Source organism: Leucoraja erinacea, chromosome 6, assembly GCF_028641065.1.
Source record: "Leucoraja erinacea ecotype New England chromosome 6, Leri_hhj_1, whole genome shotgun sequence".
Lineage (NCBI taxonomy): Eukaryota > Metazoa > Chordata > Chondrichthyes > Rajiformes > Rajidae > Leucoraja > Leucoraja erinaceus.
Window position 1 is genome coordinate 63,422,363 of NC_073382.1, and position 18,837 is coordinate 63,441,199.

At 43.7% G+C, this 18,837-nt stretch overlaps 1 protein-coding gene across 10 annotated transcripts in view; it reads right to left on the reverse strand.

The window, feature by feature from the left end:
* Nucleotides 1-18,837, reverse strand: part of LOC129698230 (synaptotagmin-like protein 2) — a 124,996-nt gene that overhangs the window by 75,136 nt on the left and 31,023 nt on the right. For all 10 annotated transcript variants that reach the window (XM_055637210.1, XM_055637208.1, XM_055637209.1 and 7 more), the window contains exons 2-4: nt 17,224-17,283; nt 16,372-16,789; nt 641-786 (exon numbers count right to left, since the gene is read on the reverse strand). In XM_055637210.1, coding sequence (XP_055493185.1) covers nt 641-786; nt 16,372-16,472 — 247 coding nt within the window. In that variant the 5' untranslated portion in view covers nt 16,473-16,789; nt 17,224-17,283. The remainder of the gene's footprint in view (nt 1-640; nt 787-16,371; nt 16,790-17,223; nt 17,284-18,837) is intronic.

Sequence of the window (18,837 nt, forward strand, 5' to 3'; positions counted from 1 at the left end):
TTTTTTAAATCCACAATTGCTATTATACAAGGCATGACGAAGCAGAGGATTGAATAGTATAAAGCACACAACCTCTAAACATAGAAAGTCACTTTATATGAAGTCAAAGTTGAACTTGTTCCGTCTAATAATGTTATTATTTATTAGACAGAACACATTCAACTTTGGCTTCTTTATCATTGACAGGAATGGACTAGGATTAATTATATAAAGTTAGCACAAAACATTTGACATATAACCATATAAAATGGATTTAATAAATGATCTTACACTGGACTGCACATTCCAAGAAATGTCTAGCTGATATTAATTATTCATTTATTGTTGCATTGATACAAATCACAAAAAAGTGCAGAAACAATGTTCTAATTCAGGGGAAAATGTTACCATGAACAAGTAATTAGATTTACTCAAAATATTTGTTAAGCAGAATGTTTCATAATTCATATTACTAGGTATTGAGGTAATTACATTAACCTGAAACTGGCAATAAAAACATTGGAATGTAAAATTCTTCATTCACCTGTGAGTACTAACATTGTAACATTGAAATTATCTTTCTTTGTGAAAATTTATTTTACATCAGGTTTGTCATGGGTCAATGAATGTGAAGTTGGTATAGATAATCAAGAAAACCTACATATAGTCATGGGTTTCTTCTTCCGCATTGATGCTTGGATTAGCTCAGCTCCATGTAGTGTATCTCTGTGCCTCTTTGCCTTGGCTTTATAGAACCACTCACCAGTCATATTCTTACGTTGAACTTCATTTTTAATTTGCAATTGCCTAGGCAACATAAAAAACAAAATAATGTATTATTTTGTATATAACCAACCATAGAATTTCAAATCACTTCTTTCTCCCAAATTATACAGACAGATGAGAGATAATTCAGAAAAATATGGTACCTAAAAAGGATAGATGCTATACATACTTTACAAATAGTCTTTCACTAGCCAAACAGGAAGCTGAGAGGCATAAGATTTGTGGTTGATTCTAAAATTAATCATGTCCAACCAATGTATAATAACAATCAAATGAAATCTATAACGGAATGAAAGCAGAAAATACTGCAAACAGATCAGAACACCTGTGGAAAGGGAATCATTTAAGATCTTTGAGCCTTCATGTTTGCAGGATCTACAGGTTATTTTCCATAAAACTGAAAATGTTGAGTATACTCAGTAGCAGCATCGATAGAGAACAAAACCCAATTAACGTTTCAGGTTGATGATCCTTTATGAGGAGTGGGACAGTAAACATTCTAGTAAGCTTCAAATTGCAGATAGAGCACAAGAGCACAAGAAAATATCATGAATTGATCACCAGGGTCCTTCCTCAACCCTACCGCATCTGACCAGTCCGATCCTGACTTCCCATCTACCTCATAGGAGAGTTTTGAGCTTTCTTTAATCGGACTGCATTGGACTTCAATGATACAGTATATCTTCGCCCTAAATGTTGCAATCTTTATCTTTTATCTGTGCACTGCAGACGGTTTGATTGTATTCACGGTTTTTTTCGGCTTTTTTAAAAAAACTGGAAAGCAAGCAAACCAAACCTTTTCACTGTATCTTGAAACACGTGAATATAATAAGAAACTAATCTAAACTATTTAATATGATCATGGTGGGGCAATGCTGAGGAAGGAATGGAGACACAAAGGGAATGTCATTTCATGAGCAGAGACCAGTTGTCATGTAGAAGACACATTTGGTGCTGTCTCAGTGGAATCATTGTTAGACAGCTGATCTGACGGTACAGTGCAGACACTACAACAACACTTAAAAGACATTTGGACAAGTACATGGATATGTAAGGTTTGGCGGGATTAGGGCAAATGCACACAGTTGTGTAGATGGGGCATCTTTGTTGACATGGGGGAATGTTAGGGCAAAGGGCCTGTTTCCATGCTGTATGAGGAGCTGGGCTAGATGGCCTAAAACCTAGACTTTTGTAGTGGAGATGCGAGAGGCTGCAGATACTGCAATATTGATTAAAAAAAAAGAACCTGCTGGTAGAACTCACTGGGCCAGGTAGCATATGTGGAGTAAAATGGACAATGACATTTCGATCCCAATTTTTCTTCAGACTGGGCAAAATGTGTCTATTGCCCTTCAGAGATGCTGCCTGGCCCATTAAGTTCTTCCATTTCTGCTAGGCTCTTGCAGTGGTGGCTGTGGAAATCATGGTTTAATTAGAAATTATCTTCACAAAACCATGTATTCTGAGAAAGAAATTGAGAGTAATACAGACTGGATAGCCTGACATTGGATACCAGGCAATTGTCGAAATCTATTAAATGGGTATGCAAACAAAGCTCAAGAAATCATCATGGCCAAAATCATAATCAAGTATCCTGCATCTTAACAATGCCCCTACCAATCCTGGAGACAGAATTACCTTTTGCAACAAAAAAAAAAATACATTTATTATATGGAGAGGGTCAGAACTGGACCTAGGGTTGAGATTTTTGATTGGAGATTTTTGATTGGAGAAAGGCTAACTTTGATGAGATGTGAAATGATTTAAAAGGAGTGAACTGGGAAATTTTGTTTTATGGGAAGGATGTAGAAGAGAAATGGAGGACATTTAAAGGAGAAATTTTAAGAGTACAGAATCTTTATGTTTCTGTTCGGTTGAAAGGAAACAGTAAAAATTGGAAAGAGCCCTGGTTTTCAAGGGAAATTGGACATCTTGTTCGGAAAAAGAGGGAGATCTACAATAATTATAGGCAGCATGAAGTAAATGAGGTGCTTGAGGAGTATAAGGAATGTAAAAAGAATCTTAAGAAAGAAATTAGAAAAGCTAAAAGAAGACATGAGGTTGCTTTGGCAAGTAAGGTGAAAGTAAATCCAAAGGGTTTCTACAGCTATATTAATAGCAAAAGGATAACGAGGGATAAAATTGGTCCATTGGAGAGACAGAGTGGACAGCTATCTACAGAGCCAAAAGAGATGGGGGAGATATTGAACAATTTATTTTCTTCGGTATTCACCAAGGAGAAGGATATTGAATTATGTGGGGTAAGGGAAACTAGTAGAGTAGCTATGAATACTATGAGTTTCAAAGTAAAAGAAGTACTGACACTTTTGAAAAATATAAAAGTGGATAAGTCTCCAGGTCCTGACAGGATATTCCCTAGGACATTGAGGGAAGTTAGTGTAGAAATAGCAGGGGCTATGACAGAAATATTTCAAATGTCATTAGAAACGGGAATAGGCCCTGAGGATTGGTGTACTGCGCATGTTGTTCCATTGTTTAAAAAGGGTTCTAAGAGTAAACCTAGCAATTATAGGTCTGTTAGTTTGACTTCAGTGGTGGGAAAATTAATGGAAAAGATACTTAGAGATAAAATATATAAGCATCTGGATAAACAGGGTCTGATTAGGAACAGTCAGCATGGATTTGTGCCTGGAAGGTCATGTTTGACTAATCTTCTTGAATTTTATGAAGAGGTTACTAGGGAAATTGACGAGGGTAAAGCAGTGGATGTTGTCTATATGGACTTTAGTAAGGCCTTTGACAAGGTTCTTCATGGAAGGTTGGTTAAGAAGGTTAAACTGTTGGGTATAAATGCAGGAGTAGCAAGATGGATTCAACAGTGGCTGAATGGGAGAAGCCAGAGGGTAATGGTGGATGGTTGTTTGTCGGGTTGGAGGCAGGTGACTAGTGGGGTGCCTCAGGGATCGGTGTTGGGTCCTTTGTTGTTTGCCATGTACATCAATGATCTGGATGAAGGTGTGGTAAATTGGATTAGTAAGTATGCAGATTATACCAAGATAGGGGGTGTTGTGGATAATGAAGATGATTTCCAAAGTCTACAGAGTGATTTAGGCCATTTGGAAGAATGGGCTGAAAGATGGCAGATGGAGTTTAATGCTGATAAATGCGAGGTGCTACACCTTGGCAGGACAAATCAAAATAGGACGTACATGGTAAATGGTAGGGAATTGAGGAATACAGTTGAACAGAGGGATCTGGGAATAACTGTGCATAATTCCTTGAAGGTGGAATTTCATACAGATAGGGTGGTAAAGAAAGCTTTTGGTATGCTCGCCTTTATAAATCAGAGCATTGAGTATAGAAGCTGGGATGTAATGTTAAAATTGTACAAGGCATTGGTGAGACCAAATCTGGAGTATGGTGCACAATTTTGGTCGCCCAATTGTAGGAAGGATGTCAACAAAATAGAGAGAGTACAGAGGAGATTTACTAGAATGTTGCCTGGGTTTCAACAACTAAGTTACAGAGAAAGGTTGAATAAGTTAGGTCTTTATTCTCTGGAGCGCAGAAGGTTAAGGGGGGACTTGATAGAGGTCTTTAAAATGATGAGAGGGATAGACAGAGTTGATGTGGATCAGCTTTTCCCTTTTAGAATAGGGAAGATTCAAACAAGAGGACATGACTTCAGAATTAAGGGACAGAAGTTTAGGGGTAACATGAGGGGGAACTTCTTTACTCAGAGAGTGGTAGCGGTGTGGAATGAGCTTCCAGTGGAAGTGGTGGAGGCAGGTTCGTTGGTATCATTTAAAAATAAATTGGATAGGCATATGGATGAGTAGGGAATGGAGGGTTATGGTACGAGTGCAGGCAGGTGGGACTAAGGGAAAAAAGTTGTTCGGCACGGACTTGTAGGGCCGAGATGGCCTGTTTCCGTGCTGTAATTGTTATATGGTTATATGAAATAAATTACAAACAATTACCCCATCCCCCTGCACAGTTTTACTTAACTTTTTAAATAAAGATCAGTGACCCTCTTCCAAATGAAGGGAGCCATATTAGTTACATGGTAGGAAAAAAACTGATAAGTCTGAAGTATAACTCAATCATTTAAGAAAGGAGGGAAAGATAAAACTGCAAACTATAGACAAGTTAGCTTAACATCAGAAGTATCTATCATCTATCTCTCTATTAGTCCATAACTAAAACTCTCATCTTGTCCTCTTCCGGTTTGCGTTGTTTTAAAATTTGCTCAAAAACGGTACGCAATAGCGCTACGATTTTTCACCACCCTACTCGTCATTCTCCTGTACTGCATGTGCACCAGGTTTTGTTCCGATCAGTGAAATATTACAAAAGTTATGAAGGTTTAAATATCGTAAAAAACGCCCCTTCTGGCACCCACTGTCAATCACCAGCGGCAAGGAGAATAAAGCTGAAGGAGCGGAGTGAGCAGAGTGGGGAGAGCGAGTGGGGGCTGCATCTGCCATCACAACGAGCCAAGAGCCGCCGAGTGAGAGTGGCCGGCCTGCCGGCAGGCAGCCTATAAATTAGTGAGTGGGGCTGGGAAGCAGCCACTGAGTAAGTGCGGCCGGCCGGCAGGCAGCCGGGCAGCGAGAGCGGCCAGGAGCCACTTAACGAGTGCAGCCAGGAGCCAGTGAGTGAGTGCAGCAGGCAGCCGGTGAGTGAGTGACTTCGGCCGGGAGCCGCGGTGCGGTAGACCACGCCAGCGCTAGGCAGCTGCAGGGGTAGACAGTGGCAGGTCACGGCAGCGCCCCCCCCCCACCGGCTCCGGATATGCCTCGCCTGAAGCCATCCCCCTCTCCTGGATACAGGACGCTCCTCACCTGAAGTCATCCCCCTCCCCAGCTTAGCATCCCCCCCCCACCACACTCCCACAGTCCCCCACCTGAAGCTAGCCCCCTCCCCAGTTGCAGCACACTACCCACCGGCCCCCCACCTGAAGCCATCCCCATCTCCAGCTACAGAACGCTCCCACCAGCCCCCTACATGAAGCCGTGCCATCCCCAGCTGCAGGACACTCCCACCCCCACCTGAAGCTGCCCCCCTTGCCCGGCAGCAGGATGCTCCCCACAGACCCCCGCCTAAAGCCGTCCCCCCCACCAGCTACAGAACGCTACTGCCAGCCTCCGCCTGAAGCCATCCCTCTCCCTCGGATACAGAACAGTCCCCGCCTGACGCTGTCCCCATCCCCAGCTACAAGATGTTCCCCCCCAGCCCCCCCCCCCCCCCCTGAAGCCATCCCCCTCCCCCCTATAGAACGGCTATAGAACGCTCCCCACCGGCCCCCCGTTTGAAGCAGTCCCCCCCCCCAGCTGCAGTCCATTCAGCCACCCAACGACCAAGAAATGTCCATTCAGCCCTTCCCCTGGCTGCAGGATGCTCCCTCATCGGTCCCAATATTGACAATAGGTGCAGGAGTAGGCCATTTGGCCCTTCGAGCCAGCACCGCCATACAATGTGATCATGGCTGATCATCCCCAATCAGTACCCCTGTCTTCTCCCCATAACCCCTGACTTTGCTATTTTTAAGAGCCCTATCTAGCTCTCTCTTGAAAGCATCCAGAGAACCTGCCTCCACTGCCCTCTGAGGCAGAGAATTCCACAGACTCACCACTCTCTGTGAGATGTGAGAAAAAGTGTTTCCTCATCTCCGTTCTAAATGGCTTACTCCTTATTCTTAAACTGTGGCCCCTGGCTCTGGTCTCCCCCAACATCGGGAACATGTTTCCTGCCTCTAGCGTGTCCAAGCCTTTAACAATCTTATATGTTTCAATGAGAGCCCCCTCATCCTTCTAAACTCCAGAGTGTACAAGCCCAGCTGCTCCTTTCTCTCAGCATATGACGTTCCCGCCATCCCGGGAATTAACCCGACAGACCCCGCCTGAAGCCGTGCCCCTTCCCAGGCTGCAGGACGCTGCCCTCGCCTGAAGCTGTCCCCCTCCCCCGGCTGCAGAATGCAACAAAAGACACAACAAGAAAGAACTGAACTGAATAAATCTCATCTTTAACATTTAAATCGATCTTATATTATAAGAGTTATTCACATTTTAAGCTTTAATAAATACCTTTTCCACTTGCCGTGCCTGTCAGCTGTGCCGTCGCAGTAATTCCGTCGCAATCCAATGGGCGGGAATTGACTGCGCCGCCGGAGAGCCGCTAAGAGTGGATGTGGGGTGGGGGGTGGAGTGCCTGGTGGGGTAATGGCAAGGGGCGGAGTGGGGGTGGCATGAGGGGAGGAGGGGAGGGCTCAGGAGCATCACAATTGGGACCCCGTCAGCCACGCCTGCGCAGTTGGGGCTATGGGTGACTGCTGGAATATTGCGTTGGGGGACCAAACCTCACGTGTAAGAATGGGACCCAACGGGTCCCACTTAGTCTAGTATAAACTAAAAATCATGTTTGACAAATCTTTTGGAATTTTCTGATGTTATAAACAGTAGAAGAGATAGGGTGAAGCAAGCAGGCGTCACAAAAGAGATCACTTTAAAAACAAGTATATGGTATTGGGGAAGTATTGTACGAGCATGGTTAATGGTGAGAAAACAGAGGAGAAACAGAAGCAGATCTTTTTGGATCAGGGCAACTATGACTAATGGATTGACACAGGGATTGGTGCCAAGGACTCAGCTGTTCACAATTCACAATGATTTGATTTAACTATAAAGTCCCAGATGCGATTGCATCTGCAATATTGTGTCCTGATCTGCTCTCCTGACCCATGGAAGGATAAACTTGGAATAAAGTAAATGTTCTTATCTCCGTCCTGAATGGCTGACCCTTTAATTTCTAAACTAAGGGAAACATCATGCCTGCATCCATCGATTCAAGTCCCATAAGAATGGTACATGTTTCAATGAACTTATTTCTTGATCTTCGATGGAGGGTTTCGGCCTCATCTGTTTAATTTCTCTTTGTAGAGCCGAATGAATACGCCAGATTCATTTTGTAGCCTTCCATTGCAAGAATATCCTTCCTCCTGTTGACACCAATATCCTCAATGGAATTACTGTATGTAATCACAAGATTTAGAAAAATGAAGGGCGACTTTAATTAAACTTGTAAGATTTTGAGAGGGATTTTCAAGGTTAATGCTTAGAGGCTCTTTCTCGAAGCTCGACCATCTAGGACAAAATATGTAGCAATGGAGTGAGCCATTCGGAAAGGATAAGCCACTCAGGATTGAAATGAGGAGACATTGCTCTGTTTTGTGTTTCTAAATATTTAGAATGCTGTGTCTCAGAAGCTACCAATGTTCCATCTTCTTCTCAGCTTACAATTTATATCTGTGTCTGCATCTTTTGATATTAATTCAGTCATTTTATCCAGATCAATGATATTCATTGTTAATAAGACCCCCATCTCTCATTATTGAAACACGTATTGCACACATCCCCTCCAAAAACAAATCTATCTATTCCAAACTTTCTGCTTGTTAAACAATAATGGTAACTTAGATTGATTAGGTAGAAGTTGTAAATAAAGACATTTCAAAGAGTCTGCCCTGGACACAATAAAGGTATTAATTTCTATGCATCTTTTCAATGCCTCAGGATTACAAAGGCTTTAACAACCAGCAAATGATTCTTTTGAAAATGTAATTGTAGGGAAGTGCAGGAATTTGCACATAGCACATTGTTACAATGAACAATAAGAAGAATTTACCTTATAACCTTTTTCCAATATTAGTAAACAGATAAATGGCTTGAACTCCAGGAGAATTCCAAATAGACACAAGGGATCCCTCACATCCCCCTCCTAATGATTGAGCCTATAACAGTACAGCATTCCTTCAGGAACACCCAGGAAGTTCACCTTGATTACAACCAAATGCTGAATGAAGTTTGGATCAAGGCAACTGACCAAGTAGTGAAAAACTACCAAGGCAATATGGCAAAAGTGAATTTACTTTTAATGGTGCTCAAGTAATTATCAATGGTTCAATGGTACTTTATTGTCACATGTACCAAGGTACAGTGAAATTAATTTGTCTCACAAATTTCACATGTCTTAATCCTGGCACCTGCAGAACTTCAGCAAGCGCACTGTGAACTAGGACATGACATAGAATTAAGGACTGAGGAAAAGGAAGACAAGAAATCCGAGGGACAGAGTTTTATCTTTACTTGCATGCATGAAATAGTGAATAACAGTTTCTGAAATTCAACATCGATTATGTCAATTTTGTCAGGGCAATGGCACACAGCATAAAAATGCACATATAATGCATGCAACAACTTCCATCTTACTGTGCACATTCCATCATACACTATCTAGTTCATGTTACAGCACCGCGATTAAAGAGAGAATGTTATACAGTTTAGATTCATTTATGAATTCCTCAACTTGTTTTGCATCCTTGATTAAATTTGACTGCATCATGAGAAGGTCATTATGTGTTAATTAAGAATTCATGTCTCAATTCATGTCTCAGCAACAAGCAACACATCAAATAAGAGTAAATTAAAACTTTATATAACAATCATTCCTCTTGTTTACTATCGTTTGATCATTTTTAAAATCAAAGTGAATCAGAGTAATTTTTTTAATATAAATATAAACAGCAAGTTCATGCGCAATTTCTAATAATCACATGACTGCTTTCAAGACTACAGTCTTGCCCTGTCTATCACATGTCTAGAACAGAGAACAGTATAGCACAGGAACAGGCCATTTGGCCCATGATGCCAGGTTCAACTAATCACTCTGCCTGCATATGATCCACATCTTTCAATTCCCTGAATGGTCACTGGTTGCCTGGGAAAATGCCTCTCAAATACCACTCTATTTAAAAAGAAAACTTGCCCACATTACTCTTTTAAAAGTCCTGCTCACACCTTAGAGCTATGCCCTCTACCATTGGGAAAGATCACCCTAGCAAAAGATTCTATCTACTCTAAGCTTCTCAAACCATCAGATTGCACTGAGCCTCCAATGTTCCAGAGATAACTATCGAAGTTTGTCCAACTTCTCCTTGGAGCTAATATACCTTAATCCAAGCAACATCCCGGTGAACCTCCTGCACCCGCTCCAAAGCCTCACATCCTTCATGTAGTGCAACACCCAAAACTTGTAACAATACTTCAAATGTGCCCCAGCCAAAGTTTTATTATGGTTGGTGTGTTTACAATGGGACCATACTTAACCTGGGGATACAAGGTAGTAAGAAATCTGAATGTGCTCTAATATAAAATCAACATTCATTCTGTTTAACAATAAAAGAGTAAAATTCCATTTTAGCACATTGAAAATAGAACAGTGCAGAATATAAATTCTGAGACAACCTTTTTTTCCTGTAATAAACATGATAACCAAGATATAGATCACATGGCAAAAAAAGACACAAAGTACTGGAGTGACCCAATGGGTCAGGCAGCATCTCTGGAGGACATAGATAGGCAATGTTTCAGGTTGGGATCCTTCTTCAGACAGAGAGCAGGAAGGGGAAGAGAGGTGGGGGCAAGACAAAGCCAGGAAACTGATCGGTGTGTACAGGTGAGGGGATTTGATTGGGACGAAGGGTGAATGAAGGTTAGAGATAAAAAGACACAGGTCGTGAGATAAGAAGAGGCTCTAAATGTGAAGCCCAGAGGAAGGAATACAGGTGGATGAGGGGGGGGGGGGGAGGGATGTGGGATATTGGGTGTGCATACAGGTGGGGCACAGAGAGAGGGGGGGGGGGGGGGGGGGGGGGGGGGGGGGGGGGGGGGGGGGGGGGGGGGGGGAAAGAGAGGGAGGGGGTGGTTGTTAACTCAAATTGGAGAATTCAACTGTTGGGTTGTAAACCACACGTGGCATACGAGGTCCTATTGCTCCAGTTTGCATGCGGCCTTACTCTATCCCAGGATAGAAGGGTTCATATGGGAATGGGAATTAAAATGGTTAGCAACTGGGAGATCCAGAAGACTTTGGTGGGCTCAGTGCAAGTGTTGGGCGAACCAGTCACATAGTCTACACAAGGTTTTGTTGAGGTAAAGGAGGCCACTGGAAGTACTGGATGCAGTAGATGAGGTTTAGGAGGTGCACATGAACCTGGTGGATCCAGGGGCTGGCAGGGGTGAAAAGGTAAGGAACAGGCAAATTCTAACCTTGCTCTGTTTGGGGGCAAGGATAATGAGAGCACAACACAGGACACAAAGAGGAAACATGGGTGAAGGAGTTACGACAGAAGGGGAGAAACCACATCTACTGAAGAAGATGTCTCAGAGTGGAAATCCTCATCTAGGGAGCAAATGCGGTGGAGACGGAGAAATTGAGAGAAGGGAATAGTGGCTTTGCAGGAGACAGGTGGGAGGAGCTGCAGTCCGGATAAATCTGAAATAAAACAGACTGTGCTGGAAATATTTAGACTATCGGACAATGTCTATGGAGAGTGCAACACTGTTAATGTTGGCAACAAAACTTCAGTTCAGGTGCTGTCCAATTAACTGAGCATCTCCACGTCTCCTTTTATCCCAGCTGAAATTAGGCCACCTCATTCTGAACCATGTCAGTTAAGGGCCTGTACAACTTGGGCAACCTAAGCAGTGAGTTTAGAAGAGTCTGCCCTGGACTCAAACTTGCAGTATGGTCGACACGAGGTCCAAGGAGGTCGTACGAGGTGGCTGGAACTCTCCTTCATGCTCGAGGGAGGTTCTCGCCTACTCGCGGCCTCAGCTAGGTCGCAGAACATTTTTCAGGATATAGAAAAAGTAAAATTTGGGTCTTTTTCACTCGTAGTGAAAAGTAAAATTTGGGTCTTTTTCCACTCTTTTTCACTCGACAGCGCTCCTCCGCTTTCCCTGGCCCCCACCTTCGAGGCGTATGTGTGTGTAACATTAGCAAATTTGCAGATGACACAAAGCTGGGTGGCAGTGTAAACTGTGAGGAGGATGCTATGAGAATGCAGGGCATGACTTGGACAGGTTGGGGGAGAGGGTAGATGCATGGCAGATGAAGTTTAATGCGGATAAATGTGAGGTTATCCACTTTGGTAGCAAAAACAGGAAGGCAGATTACTATCTAAATGGCGTCAAGTTGGGAAAAGGGAAAGTACAACGGGATCTGGGGGTCCTTGCACATCAGTCTATGAAAGTAAGCATGCAGGTACAGCAGGCAGTGAAGAAAGCGAATGGCATGTTGGCCTTTATAACAAGAGGAATCCAATATAGGAGCAAAGAGGTCCTTCTGCAGTTGTACAGAGCCTTAGTGAGACCACACCTGGAGTATTGTGTGCAGCTTTAGTCACCTAATTTGAGGAAGGACATTCTTGCTATTGAGGGAGTGTAGCGTAGGTTTACAAGGTTAATTGCCGGGATGGCAGGACTGTCATATGCTGAGAGAATGGACCGGCTTGGCTTGTACACGCTAGAATTTAGAAGATTGAGGGGGGATCTTATAGAAACTTACAAAATTCTTAAGGGGTTGGACAGGCTAGATGCAGGAAGATTATTCACGATGTTGGGGAAGTCCAGAACTAGGTGTCACAGTTTAAGGATAACAGGGAAGTCTTTTAGGACAGAGATGAGAAAATAATTTTTTACATAGAGAGTGGTGAATCTGTGGAATTCTCTGCCACAGAAGGTAGTTGAGGCCAGTTCATTGGCTATATTTAAGAGGGAGTTAGATGTGGCCCTTGTGGTAAAAGGAATCAGGGGGTTTGGAGAGAAGGCAGGGATGGGATACTGAGTTGGATGATCAGCCATAATCATAATGAATGGCGGTGCAGGCTCGGGGCCGAATGGCCTACTCCTGCACCTATTTTCTATGTTTCTATGTACACTCTGGAGTTTAGAAGGATGAGAGGAATCTCATTGAAACATATAAGATTGTTAAGGGTTTGGACCCGCTAGAGGCAGGAAACATGTTCCCGATGTTGGGGAGTCCAGAACCAGGGGCCACAGTTTAAGAATAAGGAGTAAGTCATTTAGAACGGATACGAGAAAACATTTTTTCTCACAGAGAGTGGTGAATCTGTGAAATTCTCTGCCTCAAGAAGGCGGTGGAGGCGGGTTCTCTGGATGCTTTCAAGAGAGAGCTAGATAGGGCTCTTAAAAATAGCAGAGTCAGGGGATTTGGGGAGAAGGCAGGAACGGGGTACTGATTGGGGATGATCAGCCATTGAATGGCGGTGCTGCCTCGAAGGACCGAATGCCGTGCGTGCGTGTGTGGTCGGTAGATGCAGCTCACGGTTCGGTAATTCCAGCTCGTGGTTTCAACACGGCCGGTCAATCCAGCTTGAAGCTTTCCAGGAGAGTACCCTCGAGCGTGAAGGTCGAAGGCACTCTTCGGGACTCGCGGACCATAGACAGAGGCTTGTCCCGAGCTCCACTGCCATTTGAACTCTTTAATTTCCCCAGCATAGATGGCTGCATGGCAATCTCATATGATACGCTGGATGAATTGGTAGCTGCAGATCATGCAAGCATGTCCTGTATTGCTATTTTTACATATCTGAGCAACAAGATCTTGAGTCTGAAGGTTGTAAAGCAAATTGTTATGGAGATATGAACATTTATGTGGACAAACCTCCACCGGGCACTCAGTGAAGATTGCCACTGGCTAGCTCCATTATAAAAATATTATGCTGACTACGCAAAACATGTGACACTAATGCTCACATAGTAATTGGAGCAAGACAGCACGGACACAGTTCCTCAGCCCACAATGATACCCACCAACAATGATGCCATGGCATCTCCTCTGCATGGCCGTGACCCATATCCTTCCATTCGCTACATGCTAATCCAAAAACCTCTTAAACGTCACTATCATATATTCCTCCACCACCACTCCTGACAACACGTTCTAGGCATCCACCGTGCATCCACTGTGCAAAAAAACCCACCCTGCACATCTATCTATATTACTAAAGGTTTGTTCTTGATCGGTTTTGGCCATCTGTGCTGCGATTTCCGAGAGAATGCCGCCAGCTATGGCCGTCATTTTTGGCCACCTTGCTCAGAGCCCCTCTCTGCCGTATGTGTGCCGGGGATGTTTCCCGTCGATGAAAAATGACAGAGATATTAATGTTTTTACATAATTCCCCATTCTCTCTGCTGCCCCTGCTGGCGGCAGGGAGGAGGGACTATAAAACCAGGAAGTGGTGTGCCTCACAGTCTCTTCAAGATAGAGGAAGGCAGAGGGTCATGATTCTCTGAGCTGTGAATAACACTGAACACATGTGTACTCAAATGTAAGCGGCCTTAGTGGTTCTAAAACGCTTGCCGAATGTGTCTATTGGTTCTAAAATGTTTGCAAAAAGTGTCTATTGGTTCTAAAATATTTGCAAAAAGTGTCTATTGGTTCTAAAATATTTGCAAAAAGTGTCTCTTTTGGTTCTACAATGCTTGCAGAATGTGTCTTTTTCGGTTCTAAAATGTTTTTTTTTTGTTCTCCCCCCTTTCCTCTCCCCCCCCCCCCCCCTCCTCCCCCCCCCCCCCCCCCCCCTGAAACTTTGTATACCACAAATTTTTCTCCTCTCCTCCCTCTCTCTCTCTCTTTCTCTCCTCCCCTTTTTCTCCCCCCCTCCCCCCCCATTCCTCCCCTAAATACCCCTCCCCTCCACACACCTCTCCCCTACCCCCCTCCCTCCCTCCCCTGCTCCCCACCTCCCCCCTCCCTCAGCTCTCCCCCCCTCTCTCTCTCCCCCCCTCTTTCCCCTCTCTCAGCCCACCCCCTCTCTCTCCCCCCCCCCTCTCCCCTCTCTCCCCCCTCCCCCCTCCCTTCCCCTCCCTCCCTCCACCCTCTCCTCTCCTTGGGGGCTATGCGTCCCGGGGGGGGGGGGAGAGGGATCTGCCGCCTCTCTCTTCCCCTCTCCCCTCCCCCTCTCTCTCTCCCCCCTTCTCCTCCCCTACCCCACCCTCCGCTCCCCGCCAAATCCTGTACATTGACTTCCTCCGTTTAACACCATCACCCACAGAGACTTGTGGACCTAACCCTGCTGGGCCTCAACACTCCCTGTGTCACTTGGACCCGCAGTCTCGATCACGCTCATCCTTGGGGTTGTTATGCGTCAGTGTGCTGCCAGATTCAGGGTGTTTAAAATTTGGGATGAAACAGTGAGCAAATTGAATAATATTACATATATAAAAAACTAGTGGGTGGGTAAGAATTAAATGTGAGTGCGGGGGGACTTCAGGAGGGGGCCAAGCATAGTTAGTGTAAAGTTCCTCGGTGTGCAAATTACAGACTGCGTCACCTGGTCCAGGAACACCACCGGGACCATGGGCCCATCAGCGACTGCACTTCCTGAGGCAACTAAAACAGCCCCCACCCAACATCCTTCCCCCCCCCCCCCTGCAACTCACAAAGGCCGCAGAGGGTTGGGGGAACAGACCCAACGGGTCTCCCTACCCTCGCAAGAACTTGGTCTGTCTGATCTTTTAAACAAACTTTTGCCTCTCCTATCATCAAAGCTATGCCAGCTTCTAGCCTTTGACATTCTACCACCACTTGGCATCGACCAAATAACACTGGCCACTGCCCCCGGATAAACCAGTGCTGGGTGGGTGGTGTTGAAACACTGACATCCCTAAAGCTGCTGCACACTTTGTAATGCTCCTTCAACTCTCACAGGATCCAGCAGACAATGGGATGGAGATCTCTTGTGATGCAGATCACACAAGTTACAGACTTCTCCTGACCTGTGTCAACTGTGACCATACCTACTTTCCCAGACGACAGAAACTTACTACAAGCAAAAACAAAACAAATCTGTTCCAGGGGACATTGGTATTTTTTTTTTTAATTAGCTAAGCCAGTCCTCCTTTAGTCCTGTAAAACACATTGTTTTGAGCAGCATTTCTCTGTTCCTTCCCAACAGCAATTGTTCCAGGTGCGACAAGAGGTTTACCTGCATCTCTTCCAACCTCATCTATTGTGTCCGCTGCTCTAGATGTCAGCAGATCTATATCGGTGAGACCAAGCGGAGGTTGGGCGATCGTTTCGCCGAACACCTCCGCTCGGTCCGCAATAACCAAGCTGACCTCCCGGTGGCTCAGCACTTCAACTCCCCCTCCCACTCCGTCTCCGACCTCTCTGTCCTGGGTCTCCTCCATGGCCACAGCTAGCAGCACCGGAAATTGGAGGAACAGCACCTCATATTACGTTTGGGGAGTCTGCATCCCGGGGGCAATGAACATCGAATTCTCCCAATTTTGTTAGTCCTTGCTGTCTCCTTCCCTTCCTCAGCCCCCCTGCTGTCTCCTCCCATCCCCCAGCCTTCGGGCTCCTCCTCCTTTTCCCTTTCTTGTCCCCACCCACCCCCGCCCCCGCTCAGTCTGAAGAAGGGTTTTGGCCCGAAACGTTGCCTATTTCCTTCGCTCCATAGATGCTGCTGCACCCGCTGAGTTTCTCCAGCTTTTTTGTGTACCATCAATATCCTCCCTATTGATGGCTACACGCGTTCTGATGGGATCGGTCTGATTCTCCACAGAGACATAAAAATTTGGAATGGCCACCAAGAGAAAGCTGTAACCTGATCCGTCAGGCTGACTGGCACAGAGCCTTTGCAATGCTTCAAGAGTGGAAGTGCTATCTTCCGGTCTCCACATATAAAACAGATGCACTTCTTCCTAATAAATGCTATTTCATATATTTTACAGTATCTATAATTATCAAGCAAATTCATACTTTTATAAGTCTTACCTAACTCTTCTTTCTTCTACTTTTCTCAACTCCGTATCTCTCTGCAGCACCTTCAAGATATTCGCCTGCTCTTCTTCAGATAGATGACTTAGATCAATCATCTTTTCAGCTCAATCAGATTCCTCAGTAAATGGATAATTTCAAAATTTGTTTCAGTTACAGGTTCTATGAATTAGAGATTTTGATTATTTTACATTTCTCCACTAATATTAAAGTTTGATGCTCTGTAAACGTCTGGTAACAGAATAGTTTCTAATCTTTGTGATGTTGTGTTATTCTACTTCAAGCTCTTCGATATTCAAAATGAGTTGTGAAAACAAATTCTTCCTTCTCTTATTGCTTTAGCCACAAGTTGACGAAGATGCAATCTCTCATTTGTCCCCTGCATCTAGATGTTCCTGAAAACGTTCAACAGGCTCTGAAACGTAAAGGATAGAAGCATTACTACTCAAACAATTAATTAAAAATTATGACTCATTCAGATTGAAGCAGCTCAATGATGCGTTCACACAAAGAGGTTCAGAAATGTACCAATTAATAAAACCTGAATTAACATTTCTTCCAAACTTAACCAAATAATTTCTGGCAGGTTTTGGGAAATCCTTTTTTTGCTTTGTATAATTTAAACAGCCCATTTAATTTTCTCTGTAGCACAAACAATTATCACCACAAAACAACCAAGTAAATAACTTGCAGACAAAGGTACTTTACAAGCACCAATCACTCAGTCACTTGTGAAGTCCAAGCAAGAACCATGGTGGAGAGAAGGAGGGGGGTGGAAGGGTGAAAGTGATTTGAAGGGAGAAGTGGAAAACTTCTGGGACTGGGTTCAAACCCAATACACATGCTTACCCGGTGCAGATGTGTAGGGAAATCTTGCTCCACTTATGAATCCTGTAGACATTTGTTGAGCTGTGGTAGAGACATTTAAACATTAAAACTGATGTATATTATTTTCAAAAGTTATTCACCAAGAACATCTACTATAACATATTGAATTAAAATGCAAAACTAAAGTGTTTTATTTTTTTATTTTTTTAAGTGCCTAAGGGCCAGACTCAGAGAACCCATTCAAATGAAAGGGGTCTCGAATTTAATGGCAGGATAGGTATGGCCTAGCGTCAACGAGGAAATACCCCAGCTAATGCATGCTAGAGACACCCAGCATCTGCATAAGCACCTATCACTCGGTATGTTCTAGTATTACATACATAGTATGAAAGGGGCAAGCCATTTCATTTTTTCTTTTTCAGGTCAGGAAGATAGAGGTAGAATTTCCTGCCAGAGGCAAGTTCCAATAAAGATTTCGAGAATTTTTTTTTTGCAAATTTCCCAGAGTACACTTACTTTTGCGTACAGACCTAATGCTCAATGGTAGGATTATTTACAACAGCATAGCTTACATGAGTATGCAACAAAATATTGATGGACAGAGGCAGTTGTAAAATACTTTGAATGCCCCCGAATGATGAATATAGGTAACATTATAAAGCAGTCAATAGCTGCTGAAAGTCAAAAATAAATTGAAATATTTAATATTTTAAAATAACTAAAACATTTAAAAAAAACATAGAGACACTATGAATCAATTAAAAGCAATTAAATAAACAATTAATTCAAAAATTGTAAACCAATAAATGAACCACTCAACTCCATTCACATGAATGAATTTGCATTCCTGGACCATGTCGAACCCGGCACAGGTTTGACAGAGAGATTCAAAGAGCAGCCTCTCCAATGCAAGTGCTGAGAATGTACACTGTAACACTGTTTTCTGCGTAAGAACGGTTGAAGTGCAGTCACAAGATCTTCAGTGAAGAGTGCCAAAGGTTCAGACATTACATGTTTGCAAGGACTTCCAAACCTGGGAGCACTTAAAAACTTCCCCTGCAATATTGAGCCCTTAGTTTCTATTCTGACTTATTAATTCCACAATGCAGGTACCAATGGCCCCCGGGCAAGACCCTGCAGCATGAAGTGCCTCTGAATGGAACCAAAGTGATCCTAAAATAATTACATGCAGGAAGAAAATTCAGTGACTCGGGCAAACAAGGATTTATGCAAAGTTCTGGGATTAAGAAAATTCTAGATTATTTTTCACAGGGCATCAGATAACTCAACTGACAGCTGAAATTCCATTTTATTATTAAAGACGAATTCAAAGATGTAGAACAAATATTTAGTATCAGTCTTCACAGTCAAAGAACCTGTCTGCCTGGACAATTTTCTTGTGACAGAATTCAGGAGTGTGTTTGTTTCAGGCATCCCGTGTCAAGCAATGAGGCCTGCCCAACAAAGTAAACAAAGTTTGGTGAGATGAGTCAGTTGAGTTAAGTAAAAATCTTTATTTTAAACGATAACAAAGCGTTTAACTCAACCGCGTTTTAGATCAGCCAAATAACACTATGCTCCTTCTAAACGGGTGGAACTTGAATGAAGACTATACAAAACCCCGCGAAAACACGC